We start from the raw sequence: 18485 nt of genomic DNA on the forward strand, positions 1-18485 counted from the left end.
CTTAGTAGAGGGGTCAATAACTAGGGGGCATAGATTCAAGGTAAAGGGCAGGAGGTTTAGAGGGGATTTGAGAAAGAACTTTTTCACCCAGAGGGTGGTTGGAGTCTGGAACTCACTGCCTGAAAGGGTTGTGGAGGCAGGAACCCTCACAACATTTAAGAAGCATTTGGATGAGCACTTGAAATGCCATAGCATACAAGGCTACGGACCAAATGCTGGAATATGGGATTAGATCAGGCAGGGCTTGATGGCCGGCGCGGACACGATGGGCCGAAGGGCCTCTATCCGTGCTGTATAACTCTATGACTCTCTATGACTCTATTCCTGCTGCCAAGAGGGAGCCTGCTAGTTACACCAAGGAAACTCCAGCAGTGTTGCAACAAGGGAGCTTAAAGGGGCAGAAGGCACCAAAGATGGCAGGAATTACAACTTACACAGGTAAGTGAGTGGGGCCTGGGGTTAGATTACATAGGATATCCGGCACAGAAACAGGCCATTCGGCCCAACCAGTCCATGCCGGCGTTTTTGCTCCACTCGAGCCTCCTCCCGTCTTTCCTCATCTAAATCTATCAGCATAACCCTCTATTCCCTTCTCCCTCATATGCTTGTCTAGCCTCCCTTTAAATGCATCTATACTATTCACTTCAACCACTCCCTGTGGTAGCGAGTTCCACATTCTCACCACGCTTTGGGTAAAGAAGTTTCTTCTGAATTCCCTATTGGATTTCTTGGTGACTATCTTATATTGATGGCCTCTAGTTATGCTCTTCCCCACAAGTGGAAACATTCTCTCTGTATCCACTCTATCAAAACCTTTCATAATTGTAAAGACCTCTATTAGGTACTGAATTTACTGCAGCAGTAGCATAATGCATAGCCGCCTAATCCGATTCAGTTGTACCATCTTGAAGATGCAGCCAGGCTGATGGTCTCCTAGTGGAGTTGTTGTATATATGAGGTGGCAAAGGTCACTCAACCCAAGAGTAAAAAACTTTCTTTGTGAATATGGCCAATCAAAAGGAGATTAACGTGGCTGCATGTAACAGATTTCAGAGTCTCGGCTGAGCTGGACCTGTTTCTGGCTGGGGCGGAGATCACCTCTTACAGAAGGTAGGTGCTGCAGGGAATTCAGGGCCAGAATGATCTCCTGGACTCGTTTCAATCACCTAGATGGGTCGGAGAGGAATTTCCAGATTCCCCCCCCCCCCCTCAAATTGGCCTGGGTTATTTAATGTTTTTTTTGCCTCTCCCAGGAGATCACATGGTTTCCAGTGGGGTGGAGTGTATATGTTGTGATACACAAGGTATTGCAATTGTGCGAGACAGGCTCGATGGACTAGATGGTCTTTACCTGTCCGTCCTACACTTACCGAACAGCCATACTGCAAAGCAAAAGTATTGAGGTGGTCACCGTCGACAACCTCTCGAACAAGAAGCACTGTACTGTCAGACTTCTCCGCAGTAACACTGGGCCACTGACACTCTCGACCTCTGGGCCGCAGTTCAATGCTATCCTTGTCTTCGTCTGACTCCTCGTCCGATGTTGCTGCATCACTTCCAAAGAGATAAATTTGACCATCTTTTGAAGCGTGAACGTCTACAGGTGCCTGGAAGGATCGTGTCTGCCCATCTCTCAGCCTCATCATACTATTGATACCTACAACAGAGAATTAAATCTTGGGTTTATTCAAGCAAGTAAATTAAATTTTGTTGTCATCCTGGAGGTGCAAGGAAATTTAGTTGTGTGTAATGAGGTGAATACACTCAATTGCACTTTGACCACAGTACTGTATACATAACAGTACTTAGCAGAGGCAGAAACCTTCTCTGGCTTTATCTTTTAAACTAATAGAAACAGCAGGATCCATGAGTCAAGGGGTTATCAGGGGCTGACGATGCTTTTTCAAATTTAACTTATGCAGTGCAGACAAAACAAACACAGACCTTTGTGAGCGTACAGTCACTCTGGGTACATTCAAAGTCGCCCTCGTCCCCTTTCTAACCTTGTTATACTGTAGTTTTCGTACTAAACTTACTGCAGCAGTAGTATAATGCGAAGCCGCCTAATCTGATTCAGTTGTACCATCTTCAAGTTGCAGCCAGGCTGATGGTCTCCTCGTGGAGTTGTTGTATATATGATATATGCATGTTTGTTATGAATCATCGTGCTATGCTAACTACAATTAAGTTTCTGGAGAAATTGAACGACATGGGAAAGGGTTAAAGGCCCACGGCAATTAAAATGTATGTCCCTGCAAAACAAGGATGTGGGTTGCAGTTGTTCTGGCTCGAATGAGATTACAATAAGGACATTGTTGACAGGAAAATGAATGTTTTAAAGTTCTGACATGAAGATGTGTATATGGCAAGCATGAAAAGGCTGAGGTGATCCAGCAAACCGCTGAAGAATACTGGAGGGCAACGGAGGGAAGTGAAGAGGAGTGCAGGGAAATGGACGTCTGCACTCGGCGTGCAATTAATAATGGACTGCTGAAAAGTAATAAGCAAAAAGGACCTTGAGGATAGCTAAAGTAGGGAAGGAAACGGTCCGTAAACACAAGCTGAAGAGGATGGGTGAAGAAGGCGAGGAGTCATCCTCGAAGAAAGAAATCTCAATATTGGTGGACATTAGTACATGTAAGCATGCCTGAACTTATAATGTAGTTGAACTATATATATCATGAAAGACTAATAACTATTTATTTAATTTGGATACTAGTTAGTGAGAATTAATCAAACTGACTGAAATCTAATCGAATCAGTGTGGTGCTCTCCGATTGAGTAGTTGGACTACTCCGGATGTCTGTCTGATGCAGAATTAGTTAAGAGAAAATTTATTTATTGACGTCTAAACCTAGCGTTATTACTCTGTTATAGTTCCACGACTAATATCGCATCAGCACTAATAGTAAAGTGTTATTCATAAAAACTTATTTTTTGTTTTCACAACAATGTGCAGGAAACTTTCGTTTATCCGGAGGTTAAATGTCCGGAAAGCTCTAGCTACCGGCAAAATTCAGGAGTCGGTTCAGATCATTTTTTTTCTTTTCGTTGCTTCTTTTCTCCAGTCCTGGCTCTGCCAGCATCTCTGTAGCTAAGCAACAGCTTCAGCTAGACGCTTGCAAGCTGCGCCGACTGTTTTGAAGCTGTTGCTAAGCAACAGGGTTTGTTGCTTCACACGGAGCTCTGTATGTTTTAACATTAGCGCTGGTTTCTACAGCAGTTTTGATCTAACGGCACCAGCTCGGTCCCGTCGGTGCCGGATAGCAGAAAGTTTCCTGTAGATTATACAACAAACGGCAGTTTCCGTGTCACAGGAAAAAGTACTGATTTTGACAGAAAATATTTGCCACTAACACCACGATCCTTTGGCAGCTAAAGCACCTTCTCACACAGGCTCCAAATAACACCCCAGCTGACAGGCACACATTGTCATACATGTTCTACTGGACATCTTGTAGTGAAATGACACTACCTGCACCAAATACCAAAGTGTTCAACGTGGTTACTATTTACTGACACTTTCCTTTCAGGTTTACTGGTTACCTTCTGTCCCCCTCTTGTGCTCCACCTACACATGGAGCAACAAAGGCTGCAAATACATCCATTAATTTAATAGCAGTAGGAAGCTGCTACAATACCTGGGGGATCAGATTTAAACATTGTTAATACTTTATTTTTGTACAAAAATAATGAGGTTAAAATAAAAGATACAACAATTTATCATCGCTCAGAAATGTTTTATGTACAAGGAATTATTTTGAAGGGCAGTGACTGTAGTTATGTAGACAAATGTGGCAGCAATCCTACACAGAGGAAGATCCTTCAAACAACAATGAGGTGAATCACCCATCTGTTTTGATAGTATTTCTTGAGGGAGAAATGTCGGTACTTTAAAAAATAAAAATATTGCAATGGGATCTTTAACATCCACTCAAACCACTGGATCAGATGTTCTCGGATGGGACTATGCTATTGCAGAATTAGCTTTTAAATTGCGCATTCCTTCATTTAAGCATCCAGCTATGAAGAGAGTGTTATTTAAAAGCCATTATTACACCCATGGCTCAACTAGTTTCTTCTAAAATGCAAATATAGAAATCTACACAGCCCATCAGAAAATCCTGGCTAGCAAATAACATGCAGCTTTTTTTCGTTCTCACATCTCCAGGCAGTCTTCAAATGATGTGATTGTCCAGTCATAGATGCTGAATGGTTATTTTCACAACAGAACATTGTGCACACTGTGGGATGGGCAGAACGCTGCACGAAGAAAAGTAAAGCTGCATTTAGGATTTGACAAGTATGTGTTATATATACAGCATGAACTAATGTTTCTGCTTGTGGGAGAAAGGTTTCAGTTTATGTAATTTATTAGGGAACGGACTACTTCCTTATCGGGCAGTCCACCAGACTTTGCGGTTTCTCATCGCAGCTCTTAAATCTTTCACTAAACAGGGATAGTTTAGACGACTAACTAACTCATTCAGACTGCAATAACAGCAACTTGCATTTATGTAGCACCTTGAACATAGAAAATTGTCCCAAGGCGTTTCATCAAGGCATGGGGAAAACAAGCACCGAGCCAATGGCGGAGCGATTAGGAGGCGTGTCCAACAGTTTGATCAAAGAGGTGGGTTTTAAGAAGAGTCTTACAGGAGGAGAGGGAGGTGGAAAGTGGTAGGCACCTCTGCTAATGGTAGGGCGATGGAAGGCCATAGTTGCTGGAGCGATCCAGCAGGGTGGGGGGTGTCTAGAAGAAGTTACAGCGATAGGGAGGAGTGAGGTGATGGAGGACTTTAAACACAAGGATGAGAATTTGAAATCCAAGACACTGGGAGATGAGTAGCCAATGTAGGTCAGCGAAGACGGGAATGATAGAGGAGTGGAACTTGGTATGGAGTAGGATATACAGGGTAATGTTGAAGGCTTCATATATTGGTATATAAAGTCAGCTTCATATATTGGTATATAAAGTCAGCTAACAGCTCATTTTTTTTGGTGTAGACAGTTGGAGAAGTCAAAGCTCACCCGATCAAGGAAACACTTGCAAGCAGATATTCTGGTGACATTAATTGACGTTGTCTAAACAGGTGAGACTGTCTTTCTCTTGAGACATCAGAGCATGACGCCAGGGTCGATTCTGCCTTCAGTGATTTGAAATCAGATTCTAAATTAGGAAGAGTTTGTCGTGTGCGAATACTTCAACATCACACAAGTTATGGACAGATCCCTCAACAGTGCCTCATTCAGCATGTTGGAGAAGACTGGTGATCGTTACTGATGGCTAGTGAGAAACTTGGGAATGTATTTTAACCTTCCAAGCGAAGTCGTGGAACTGAAACTAAAAATAGTTTGGTGCAAATTATTAAAAGACTGTACTTTGTGATGTGAAGTCAAACTTGCCACCAATTTTTAATTTCAATTGTTATTTAAGTAATATTGCAGCACCCTTGGTTCTGAACAGCTGATGCCACGACTGCAGCAGCTCCATGGACTTGAATGGAGTCGGCGCTTTCAATTGGCTTGGGGACTGCCTGATCCTTGGGGGGGGGGGGGGGGGGGGGCGGGGGAGAAAGAGAGGAAGGAAATCTCTACTGTTACATTCCAACGTCGGATCGCATTACAATCAATGGGTTTGCTACAGGGCCTTTCCTGTAACCTATGACCAAGGTTATTTCGTGCAAAGCATTATATACAGTTGTATGTGTAGCCTTTGGAGAAAACTGGGGTGGAGAGGGGGTTGTTACTGGCAGAAAGAAATTCTTTGAAATCTAATCCTCATTCCTAGCTCCCTGCCAACAGCTGGTTGGCACAAACATCTCCACCTACATAGATTACACAACAACCTTCTTCAATAAGCGGCACCACACCCAGATAGGTAATTGTTAAAGCTCTGGTAGCACAGCCAAAATCAATCAGGCACTGACACAGCAAATAAGCACAGTCATACATCACTTGCACACTTATCAATCTCTAGGGCTTCCCATAACAGTAAAGCTTACGTGTCACGTTGGTAGTACTCTCATAACCGAGTCAGAGGTTATGGGGTCGATTTTCCCGAAGCTGTCAGGAAGGAGGCGGGACTACAACTTTCGGGTTTTAGTCCCGCCTACATCGGCGCCTGGCCAATCCGTGCGATTTTCCCTTGATTGACCTTGTTGAGCCCGCCCAGCGGGCTCAGCAGGCCAATTAAGGGCCTCCCGGCAACAGGTGACATCACAGACTGCAATTTCATCTGTCAAGAGTTCTTGACAGATGAAATATCAGTGTTTCACAGTTGTTTGAAGCTGTCAAACACTGACAGTCTGAGTTCTGACATGAGTCCTTCTGCACAGACTCAGTTAGAACTCACACCAGCACTCAAAGTTGAAGGCTGTCACTTTTGACAGATCGCAGCCGTTCAGCTTTTAGTGCCGGCTGAGTGATGGGCTCCCGACAGTTACAGGAAGAAAGGCTGTGATGGTAAGTACAGGTAAGTAAAAGTTATTTACACACTTAGACACACCAAACACACTTACCTTTGCACTCATGCACCCATCACTCACCTGAACACTGACATCGCGACCCCTCCAACCCGACGGCCCTCCTGCTCTAACCTGGCGTGGTTTGGAGCCGTCGGGAAACCCAGACGAAACCCCTCAAAATAGGGATTAGGCTAAAAACTGCCTGTTAACTGGCAGTTAATTGGCACTAATCCCTTCCCACCTGGGGTCGGCGGGTCCCCGCTGCCTCTGAAAGTTGCGTGGAGCGGGGTTTTGGGCGGGATGGTGTCGGAACCCCCGAAATCGGGATTTTCCCACCCCCCACACGCCTGACGCCCCGCCTGACGGCTCCAAGAAAATCAACCCCATGAGTTCAAATCCCCACTCACGATTCGAGTACAGAATCTTGGCTGACATTCCCATGCAGTTATTGTTGGGGCCCCATCTGTATGTTCCGGTGGTCCAAGTAGGGTGCTCAAGATCCCACAGTACATTTCAAAGAAGAGCAGGAAGTTCTCCTAGTGTCCTAGCCTCAACTGTCAGCTGTGAGTATGTGTCAGTGGGTAGCCTGAGTCAGAAGGTTGTGGGTTCAAGTCCCACTCCAGGGACTTTGAGCACAAGAATCTAGGCTGACACTCCAGTGCTGTGCTGAGGGAGTGCTGTACGGTTGGAGGCGTTGTCTTTCGGAGGAGATGTTCACCCGAGACCCCGTCTGCTCTCTCAGGTGGACATAAAAGATCCCATGGCACTATTTCGAAGAAGAGCAGGGGAGTTATCCCCGGTGTCCTGGCCAATATTTATCCCTCAACCAACATAACAAAAACAGATTATCTGGTCATTATCACATTGCTGTATGTGGGAGTTTGCTGTGCGCAATTGGCTGCCACGTTTCCTACATTACAACAGTGACTACACTTCAAAAAGTACTTCATTGGCTGTAACGCGCTTTGAGATGTCCAGTGGTCGTGAAAGGTGCTATATAAATGCAAGTCTTTCTTTCAACCACCACCACCAAAAATAGATTAAAAGGCCATTTTTAACAGTCTCATTTCTGTTTGTGGGATGTTGCTGTGCACAAAATGGTTGCTGCATTTACCTGGCTAACAGTCACGGAACTCCAAAGCAATTCATTGTACGTGAAGCGCTTGGAGACATATCTGAGGGATAAGATGCCCGTCTTCTTCTCGCTTCCCCACCAAAAACAAATCAAATTCTGAGGTTCAAGGAGGATAGAGACCAGATTTTGTTTCTTGAGGTTTCTTTTTTTTTTATTATAAAAAGAGCACCACGTGAAAACTATCCAACATGTTAAAAAATGGCCATTCCTTGTAAACACTAGATAAGAACAGAAGAAATAGGAGCAGGAGTCGGCCATTCGGCCCTTCGAGCCTGCTCCACCATTCAATGCGATCATGGCTGATCTTCTGCCTCAACTCCATTCACCGGCCCTATCGCCATATCCCTTGATGCCTTTACTAGTCAGAAATCTATCGACTTCTGTTTTGAATATACCCAATGACTGAGCCTCCACAGCCCTCTGGGGGAGAGAATTCCAAAGATTCACCAGCCTGTGTGAAGAAATTTCTTCTCATCTCAGTCCTGAATGGCCTACCCTTTATCCTGAGGCTGTGGCCCCTGGTTCTAGACTCCCCAGCCAAGGGAAACATTCTCCCAGCATCCACCCTTTCAAGCCCTGTAATAATTTTGTATGCTTCAATGAGATCCCCTCTCATTCTTCTGAATTCAAGAGAATACAGGCCTAGTTTACTCAATCTTTTCTCATACGACAGTCCTGCCATCCCAGGAATCAATCTCGTGAACCTTCGTTGCACTCCCTCTATGGCAAGCATATCCTTCCTTAGGTAAGGAGACCAAAATTGTACACAGTACTCCAGGTGTGGTCTCACCAAGGCCCTATATAATTGGAGTAAGACATTGATATTGTTTGAAAATACTTTAAATTGGCAAACTGTATTTTAAGACCTTTATTATATCCTCCCCGTGGTGATTTTTCCCTCCCTTCTGTGGTATAGTTCCAATGGTTTCTTATTCCGTGACTGACAGATAACAGCAAATGCCAATATCAGCTTTATGCAGGATCCATTAACATCAAAAGGAAATTCAGTTTGATTTGACCAGAGATGTTGGGTGAGTTGCTGCTATCAGGGACTGTCTCTTTTTGAAGGTTCTTTCAACACAGACTTTGCATGTCAGTTCCAAGTGTTTATACTGTTAAATTCATTTTCTGTAACCTAGCAGTAGACCCATAAGCTCAGTTTTAGCTGCGAATCAGTGATATAGCTCATTTCTTTGATTTGCAGCATTTACACTCATCGGGCCTTTAACCAACTGCAAGCATTTTCCTCCATATACCTGTGTGCTTATACAAGCTCTGTTTACAAAGATGACCACAAATCTGTATTGAATAGCCAGTTGTGAGCAAAAGGAGCATCAACATTTACGACAGCATGTTCAAAGTGAATGCCAATAGGGGGGCGTTTACACTGCTTTGCAGCAATGCTAAAGTTATAAATCTGGAGTCAGTGCTTTGCCTGACTACAGAGAGAAGCAGTGCGAGACTCCTTGGAAGGGGTAGTGTCACACCAACAGAAAATGCCCAAACATAGAGCAGGTCAATCAGCATCTGTGGAGAAATCAGACACATTTATGTTTTGGGTGCTAGCTCTTTTCTCCACAGATGCTGACTGACCTGATGCACATTTTCCACCGCCTTCTGTATTTGTTTCAGATTTCCAGCATCTGCAGTATTCTGCTTTTTACTTGTGGTTTCACACCACTTGGGTCTGATACGGAAAGGGGTGTCTTCCCAGTGTAGTGTCAAATTAGGTGCAAAATGTGTTGAGGGGGGTCCCCTGAACTTCCTGGACATTTTTTTTTAAAACCTTCCAGCAATTAATTCCAATGTTTAAAGAATGCAGATGTCTCGCTGCTGAAACATTTAAAATTGAACTGCTGTGACAGGAGCTCTGTATAAATGCAGATAGTTCTCACCCCCCCCTGGGCAACAGAATTGAAGTTCCACACAGTTAGTGTAAAGCCAAACTGCAGCTACCAATCTCAGGCCTGTAGCTGCAGTCTAAATGCACCCACAAACTGCAAGGCGTTTGTATGGAAGGATCATTATCTTATCTGTCAGCAACATGATACAAACATGGCAGTGAGATTCTGGCACTCGTAAAATCGACATGCCTCCCATTTCCTGACCCACACCTTCCATTTCCTTATGATAAACTTTTAGAATGGAAACCAAGGCAGTTAACCTGGGTCTATTAAAACAGATGCAAGAAGTCACACAACACCAGGTTATAGTCCAACAACTTTATTTGAAGTCACAAGCTTTCGGAGCGCTGCTCCTTCGTCAGGTGAAGTGGAGAGATGCATAAAGACACAGCTTATATAGTCAGAGAATAATGTCAGATGTTTACAGGTAATCGTTCTGACATTATTCTCTGACTATATAAGCTGTGTCTTTATGCATCTCTCCACTTCACCTGATGAAGGAGCAGCGCTCCGAAAGCTTGTGATTTCAAATAAAACTGTTGGACTATAACCTGGTGTTGTGTGACTTCTTACATTTGTCTACCCCAGTCCAACTCCGGCATCTCCACACCATGGCTATTAAAACAGGTAAGAGATCAAAAATTGATTGGCACTCTAAAGTCAGGACACTATAGCGTGCACTGCAGAAGGTGACATTCCACGGTGCCAGGGAGAGTTAGGATGCAGGTTATATCCAGAACTCTCCATCTAATGCAGTCTCATTCTCAGCTATGTCGTCAGAAAAAGGGGCTGATCAGAGGCCAGGTCCTTACCCTGTGCGGGAGAGAGGCAACACGAGAGAAATGAAGGGCAAAACAAGAGACACGCACACTTTAAGCAAATAAAGGTGGATCAGTCCAGCACATTCTCAGACATCTCTCCATGACTGGCTCAACAGGAGGCCGGGCAAAGTCCTAGGGATAAATCATGAACCCACAACCTAGTTGAGGAAAGTTACAAGTCCCACTCCAGGGACTGGAGCATAAAAATCTAGGCTGATACGCCAGTGCAGTGCTGTGCTGAGGGAATACTGCACTGTCAGAGGTGTTGCCTTTCGGATGAGACGTTAAGCCAAGGCCCCGTCTGCTCTCTCAAGTGGACGTAAAAGATCCTATGGCACTATTTCAAAGAAGGGTGCCCGGTGTCCTGGCCAATATTTATCCCTCAATCAACAAAACAAAAACAGATTATCTGGTCATTATCACATTGCTGTTTGTGGGAGCTTGCTGTGTGCAAATTGGCTGCCAAGTTTCCTACATTACAACAGTGACTACACTCCAAAAGTACTTCACTGTCTGTAAAGCGCTTTGAGACGTCCGGTGGTTGTGAGAGGCGCTACATAAATGCAAGTCTTTTTTTTAAGTGTTGTAAGAGCTGGAGAAGGACTTGCAAAATAAACAAATAGATGCATTTTGTGCGAATGATTTCTGTAGTGAAGCTGTACTTCCCTCCCCCTCTCCCCCAATCCTTCCTTCACCAACTCCAAAGGTATCCCAGGCTGTGCATAGGTGTAGGTGAGGGGACAGGTAGCCTGCCTATTTCCAGGCCTCTGCCAATGAGCTGACTACTACAAGTAGCTGACAACAGCAAGTTTCTTTTTGGAATTTGTTGCTGCCTTCCTGTGTAAAGGTCACTTGGCTTCTGCTTGTTGTTTGCCTGCAGCAGTGCAGTTGAGACTGGCAATTCAGCAGCGTGGAGCGACACCGAGTGTGTTTTCTGGAGTAGAAAGCTCAGAGCTTTGACAAAGCTGTAGATTTGTGGGTTAACAGCTGGATTAAAAAATGACCATAAAAACTGCTGGATTGTCCTAAAAACACGACAGTCACCAATGTCTTTCAAGGAAGGGAACCGACTACCACGACCTGGTTTGGCCTACAGGTGACTCCAGTCCATTCAATTATACAAACAATAACCAGGGATAGGCAAATAAGAACAAATAAGACCGAAGGTAAACCAGCTCATGTGGTTTCAACAACATTACCACATGCACAATAATTCAGTTATACTGGCTTATGGCGCTCAGAGAGCAGAATGCTTCTAGTCACCAAGATCCAACCTGGCTTAGTTATACAGCAGTCCGAACCACAAAAGCCAGAACAAAATTTCTTGTTTTGTTTGCGTGTTCATTCTGAACACACAATACAACCAGGGCAAATGGCAGCCAATGTTACAAGCAATCCACCTTTGACTATTCAGAAGGGGAAGGATAAATGGTGCAAGAAATGGAAAATAAAAACATGCTAGTGTAGTCGGTTGCTGTTAGTGGACAATGTTACACTATCGGAGTGCGGTGGACTGAGACATCCAGTCTCCTTCCATCAGCACTCCAAACCATCGTGTAAATAATCAGAAGGTTCAGGAAGCAACGGCATCATAGGCCGACTAAAATGTGGACATCATGTTTCAGCTGTCAGATTGAGGGAGCCAGCTTTAGTAATGTAAATGTGGGGAGCTGGATCCATGCATTTGCTCCATGTGGGGCCCTATATAAACGTAGAGCCGAGCATGCCTAGGGAGACTGGCTCCTCAGTCCAAATTGAAAGTGGGCGAGAGGAGTAAGGATGTCACTCTTCCAGTACTGCAGGAAGCGCTGTATATTGCATAAAATATAGACGATTCTAAAGCTGCTTCTTCTTCTTGTGTCCACGGACAGTCTATACATAGCCCAGCCAGAACTGGACACATTTTTGCGCCTTGTTGTTGGATTCGGCAAGATCTGCAACAGTGCAGGGTTCCTCTAACGGTGGGCATTGCAGGAGCTAAGGTAGAATAGAGGGCGCTTTCCCCTAAATCTGGCTTGCAAGCTATCCAGACTGGGGTTGCTCAACACCAAAAATGAATGTGTATAGAATCATAGAATGATACAGCACAGAAGGAGGCCATTTGGCCCATCGTGCCTGTTCTAGCTCTTTGGTAGAGTTATCTAATTAATCCCACTCCCCTGCTCTTTCCCCATAGCCCTGAAATCTTTTTCCCTTCAAGTATTTATCTAATTCTCTTTTGAATGTTACTACTGAATCTGTTCTCATCACCCTTTCAGGCAGTGCATTCCAGATCACAGTAACTCGCTGTGTAAAAAAATGATTCCTCATGTTGCCTGTTTCTTTTGCCAATCACCTTAAATCTGTCTCCTTTGGTTACTGACCCCTCTGCCAGTGGAAACAGTTTCTCCTTATTTACTCTATCAAAACCATTCAAGATTTTGAGCACCTCGATCAAATCTCCTCTGCTCCAAGGAGAAAGACGCCAACTTCTCCAGTCTCTCCACATAACTGAAGTCCCTCATCCCTGGAACCATTCTAATAAATCTCTTCTGCACCTTCTCTAAGGCTTTGATGTCCTTCCTAAAGTGTGGTGCCCAGAATTGAACACAATACTCCAGCTGAGGCCCAACCAGTGTTTGATAAAGGTTTAGCAATAACTTCCTTGCTTTTGTACTCTATTCATCTATTAATAAAGCCAAGGATCCCGTATGCCTTTCTAATAGCCTTCTCAACTTGCCCTGCCACCTTCAAAGATGTATGTGGGATGTAACGGAATCAGGCTCAGTTCCAATGACATCATGTTATAGAGACAGCTAAGAAGGAAAAAAATTAATGAAAGTAGAATAGGAGTCAAGTACTTTATTGATGGTCTCAAACTGAAGTTGCAAGCTTCATTAGCAACCCACTAAATAGTACATTTGCAATAGGTGATAAGAGTGTGTAAACCTTCTTCCCTAGTTAGGTCCTCGAGACTGGATACATTCCATGACAGTAGTACGAGGTTGTCCTAAATCTACTCAAATAATCTTGCTAGCTAAATGTCAGCTTTCAAAAAACCTAAAATCACAAAGACAGAGAGTTCTGCATGTAACAGGCAGCTAGTGCTTTACTGTGAAATTCTTACATTCTTATTTGATAAATTGTTCAGTCTCAGTAGTAAAGTACTGTGAAGCTAACTAGATACATTATTGGGCCGTAATTTGCGGCCCCTATGGGTGCGTACGTGCCCGTAGGGGCCGCGCAAGTTCCGGGTTTAGGCATGCAAAGCGCATGCGCTAAAACCCGGAACTTGCGATGTCAAGAATCATCTTGACAGATCGCACGCATCCCCAGGGGAAGGGCCTCCACGGGCGGAGAGTTGCGCTATTTGCTCAACTTCTGTCCAGCGAATGCCCATGAAATTCTTACGCCTGGTAAATAAAATGTTTTCATTCATTTAAACATTAAAACAATGTACAATAAGGTACGGTTATTTTTAGACCATTTAAAATATGTAAATTAATTTTTTTTTAAATTAATTTTTGTTTTAAATGTTTAATTATATTGTATTTTAATGAATTTTAAATATGTAATTTGTTAAAATTTGTTATGTTAAATCTATTTTTACTGTCATCCCCATTCATGTTTATAGAGGTTCTGTATAAACGGAACCTCCATAAGTATGAATGGGGATCTCCCTTCTTTGATTGGTTGGGCCGGCCCATGTGATCCCATGGGCACTTGTGAACCACCTGCACCCCTTGGGTACGTGGGCCTCTGCACAGGCCTACGCACAGAGGCCCAGGAGCGCGAGTGTCCGAACCTCCGGGACCATCAGGTAAGTTCGTAGATTTTTTGCCGGTCGGAGGCATCCGCCTGCGGGAAGCCTCCGACCTCAAGTTCAGGCCCATAATAGCTTGAACCGCACTTTAGGCCACATCAGTATGTCAACAACTCGAGAGAGTAATGCATTGCCACCAAAATAAAGAAAAGCGCTCTGGTAACTAAGGTTACACAAGTAGCAAACCACAAAAATTATGCAATTGATATCACAATACACCTGTATGCATTTACATACTGTAAAATAGGAGACAGTTCATCTTATCCTTGTTGCGATACTTATGCAAACACTCACTGACTTACCAAAAATCAAAGTTAACCTCCCAGCTGCAGTGAAGCATTTGCTCCAGCGTGTTAGCATCTCTGTACATTCAGACAAGGGTATCAAGGGAAATGGAGCAAAGGTGGACAAATGGAGTTCGATCAGCCATGATCTAATAAATGGCAGGCCAGGCTCACGGGGCAGAATGGCCTACTCCTATGCTCCTAGATACACATGCTTTGCAGTAGTTTGAATGTACTGCATCAGCCAACAGACCTCAGTGGCATTTTGGACTGGTACACTTTACTCCTCACAATTCAGTCATTTTTTGCGCTAAACAAACTGGAATTATCCAATAATTCAAATTATGTAATGTAACTAACACAGCAAAGTGGGAATTTCGTGCTCGCAAAATTGAATTAATTTGAAATAAGCAACTTTGATTAAGAGTAGACTGTACTGATGTAGGATTACTGTGCATGACTTGAATAATTGACTTTTAAATTCATCAATGTATTCTGCAGACAGAGGAGACTATCATACTACCCTGTTGGCATCATTAATCTGTTGTTCCTGGCATAGAGTCTCACCCAATGGGACCGGATATCAGGAAATCGTAGGAGTGATTAAAATTGCTTTACGAGATTTCAAATATGCTCTCCTGGCAAGTGAGGCGCTGAGCTGGGAGTGAACAGGCAGAAAATAAGCACTCAAATTTTTGTGGAGGAGCTATTTTTGTATCGTGCTACAAAATGGTTGAAAAGACCAAAGATTCTGCTGTGGCTTTACACTAATTTCAGACCAGTTCTGCTGCTGCAAACTTTATTGCAAGGCTGACTATCCACTGTTGTGTAAACAAGGCGCATTTTGCGCCAAATTACCTAGTTACTGAAAAACCATTACCTTTCTTAATAAATGTTAGCAAAGTCAAACATTACCTAAACATGGGGTTTGGGTCTACAGCTCAAACGTTTACATCGCTCGTCCTTCTCTACTTGGTTGCAAAACGGAATGTTGTTACAATTAAAACTTTGAAAGCAACTCCGTTTTTGACTCACTGTGGCCTTTTGAATACATCACTAATGATGCGATGAACAGTTGTATGCCTATTCATCTTCACTCCATAATAAAATAGTAATTCCAGAGGTGCTAGTAAGACAAATCTTACTTGCGCTTTATCCCAAATCAAATAATAAAACTGTTCTGAAAATTACTGACAAGATTGAATTGTTCCCAAATTAGCAGCTTTGTATTTTTAGTTTGCTTTAACAGGTGGACACTTGTAACAGTGAACTTTATCCACAGCCAATGGGAAGAAAAGGTTATCTAATTCAATTTAACACCCCGCCTGATTTTACAATGCATTGACCCTTCTAAAAATTCACCTCTTCGACCAAGCTTATGATCACCCCTCCTAATATCTCTTTAGCTCGGTGTTCGATTTGTTACACCTCTGAAGCACTTTGGGATTTTGTTTCCACGTTAAAGGCGCTACATAAATGCAAGTTGTAGTTGTTCTATATACCCCTAGAAAAGCACCTCTCAGATACTTCCTTTCAAGACTGAAAAGCCCGTTTCTCCAGTTGTTCCTCATAGCTCAGATCTCGAACAGTAGGGATTCGCCTCAATGCTCTTCTCTGCACTGCGCACAGTATTCAAGGTCTGGTCTGACCACAGCACTATACATTAATAAAAAGTAGGGGGACAATATGGGAAACAGTATGGAAATGATAAATCTGAAAAATCAGTTTCATCACTAGTCATGTAATTGGGCCTCTCCCTTTTTACATTAAATATTATTAATAATCTTGCATATATGTAATCTGTCTGTCATCGCTATTATTTATCTCACTTTTAGGGATGTGGTGCTGAAAATTCTTGTCTATAGTCAAACATATGTGCAACGGAGCAGGAATCCTGTTACATTTCCAGCTTTTTCCAGTTCTGATGAAGGGTCCCAGACCTGAAACGTTAACTCTGTTTCTCTCTCCACGGATGCTGCCTGGCCTGCTGAGTATTTCCAGCATTTTCTGTTGTTATTTCAGATTTCCAGCATCCGCAGTATTTTGCTATTGTATGATGTCAAAGGTTTATCAGGCACAATTCTGGGGGTCTTCTAGGCCAAGACTCGGATCGGAAGACCTCAGTGGGCCCCACTTCCGTCCCTACCAGGATCTGGCTGCCAGTTTCTTTCTGGCTGCGAGATCAGCGAGTGCAAAGGAAGTAGGAGCACTTGGAATTCCAGTGTGGGAAGCCATCCCGCTGGCCCTGCTTCCTTGTGGTGTTATGGGCCTTGTATGGCGCGGGTGGACGGTCCAGTAACCCACCCAAGGCACCAGTTGAAATTGGTGTTGGCGCCTCTTCTGGAAGAAACCCAGAGTTTCTGGGTTTCACCCGACTGCCTGTCTGTCTGTCTGTCTGTCCTGCCAAGTCTCTTGCACCCACTTCACTCCCCCATTGCACGCCAGCCCGTGAGGAAATTCAGGGCCAAGATATCTTCCCTGAATGTTCTCAATATAAGACGTCTCCACCAAATCCAGCCACGAACAGGGTAAAGTGACTTAGTGCTCTGAATGCAAGTACCCAATATTACTCCTTACAGCAAAAACAATGGGGAATTAGTGCTCAAGTTTTAATTATGAGGAGTGTTATTCCACATAGCATGATAAGTAAACTGCACCAATGTTTTTCCCATCACCATCAAAACATATTTAAGTTCATTCAACAGTGGTCCTGGCTAGACACCAAACTGTATGGTAAAGTGCATGTACAGGGAAACACATAATTAAATGTCTAGAAAAATTACAATGGTAAGCATAATATATGGGTTTTAATTTTATAAACAAATAGAACTTTGTTTTCAAAGCTTATGATGTCATCAGAACCAGCAGGATTAGTTAGAATACGTTATGATATTCTGTGTTTAACTATTGTTTCAAATTAAAGTACAACAAAGAACAAGGCTAATATGCTGTCAGAAGTAGTACCTTGTTTAAGTTGACTAGCCTCCGCAACTCAATTTATTGGGGTGTTTATGCTGCTGGGCAGCTCCACTGAAAATACAAACCTGCCCATTCCCCGTTTCTCCCACCCTGCTCCTTTCTGGTTCCCGTTCCCACCTGTCAATTTCTCCCTTTCCCAACATCATGTTCCCAAATTGTACGAACCTACTAAACTCAAACATTTCTGTTTTACAAACTGCGAACAAAGATTTTGTTTCTTTTGCAAATTCAATCTGAGCAGACAGGAGAGGCCAGTAAGCAAGTGATCGAGCTGGGGATTCAGAAGCGAAGTCTAGCTGCTGAGGTGGATCTCACGCTGCTCGAGAAGTACAGAATTTACTTCGCTAAAAATCTCATCTATATCCGACACGTGCGGAGATTAGCGGGAAGAATGCAGGTTATGAACACTGGACAAAACCATTTCCTGTTGAAGTCTCTAAACAAGCTGGCTTTACCAAGAGGAAAGAAAATGGCCATCAGCCAACTCGCCCTCTATGCAGGCAGATTGACATGGACTTAAATTAGGATCTTGCCCCATTAAAGGAAACTGAGGCAGAACTCATTCAATAGACCAGAGATTCTTGCGCGGATACACTTTATTCATTTTATTTTTTCTAAACTATTTTGCAGGCTTGAGGTGCTTCGGTAAGCTCAGAATGGTTATGCTGAACTTGAGAGAGAGCTCTTCTACTGTACCTTCAATGTTGCTACTCTTCTCATTGTAAAACAGCAGAAAAGAAGGATTCTTTTTTTATTTAAACTGAGCATGTGTTGGCACTCAGTGTGTACTCTAATTGTTGTCATTGTGACTGACATTCTATGCATTTCTCCAAGACATAACAAGAGAAGGATTATTACTGAGATAAAATACACTCAGCTATACCAGTGAACAAGACACTTGTGCCCACATATTACAACTGGTTTGTTGTATCAAGAGGTGTGGAAAGTTACAAATCATTACTTATACTTGGATGATTTGACACTATTGGGATCAGGGTTGGAAAATGCCCATTTACTGTACTAATGTAAAAAAATAATTTCACTATTAACAGCAATTTCCTGATTTAGAAACATAGAAACTAGGAGCAGGAGT

At 43.3% G+C, this 18485-nt stretch overlaps 1 protein-coding gene across 1 annotated transcript in view; it reads right to left on the bottom strand.

The window, feature by feature from the left end:
- The window catches only part of lysmd4 (LysM, putative peptidoglycan-binding, domain containing 4), a 33768-nt gene that overhangs the window by 11924 nt on the left and 3359 nt on the right, over window positions 1-18485 (bottom strand). Inside the window, exon 2 of the mRNA XM_085968816.1 lies at window positions 1371-1657. Coding sequence (XP_085824942.1) covers window positions 1371-1646 — 276 coding nt within the window. The 5' untranslated portion in view covers window positions 1647-1657. The remainder of the gene's footprint in view (window positions 1-1370; window positions 1658-18485) is intronic.

The sequence above is a fragment of the Somniosus microcephalus genome, chromosome 27, assembly GCF_052327205.1.
Source record: "Somniosus microcephalus isolate GS21.2 chromosome 27, FLI_Smic_1.0, whole genome shotgun sequence".
Classification (NCBI taxonomy): domain Eukaryota; kingdom Metazoa; phylum Chordata; class Chondrichthyes; order Squaliformes; family Somniosidae; genus Somniosus; species Somniosus microcephalus.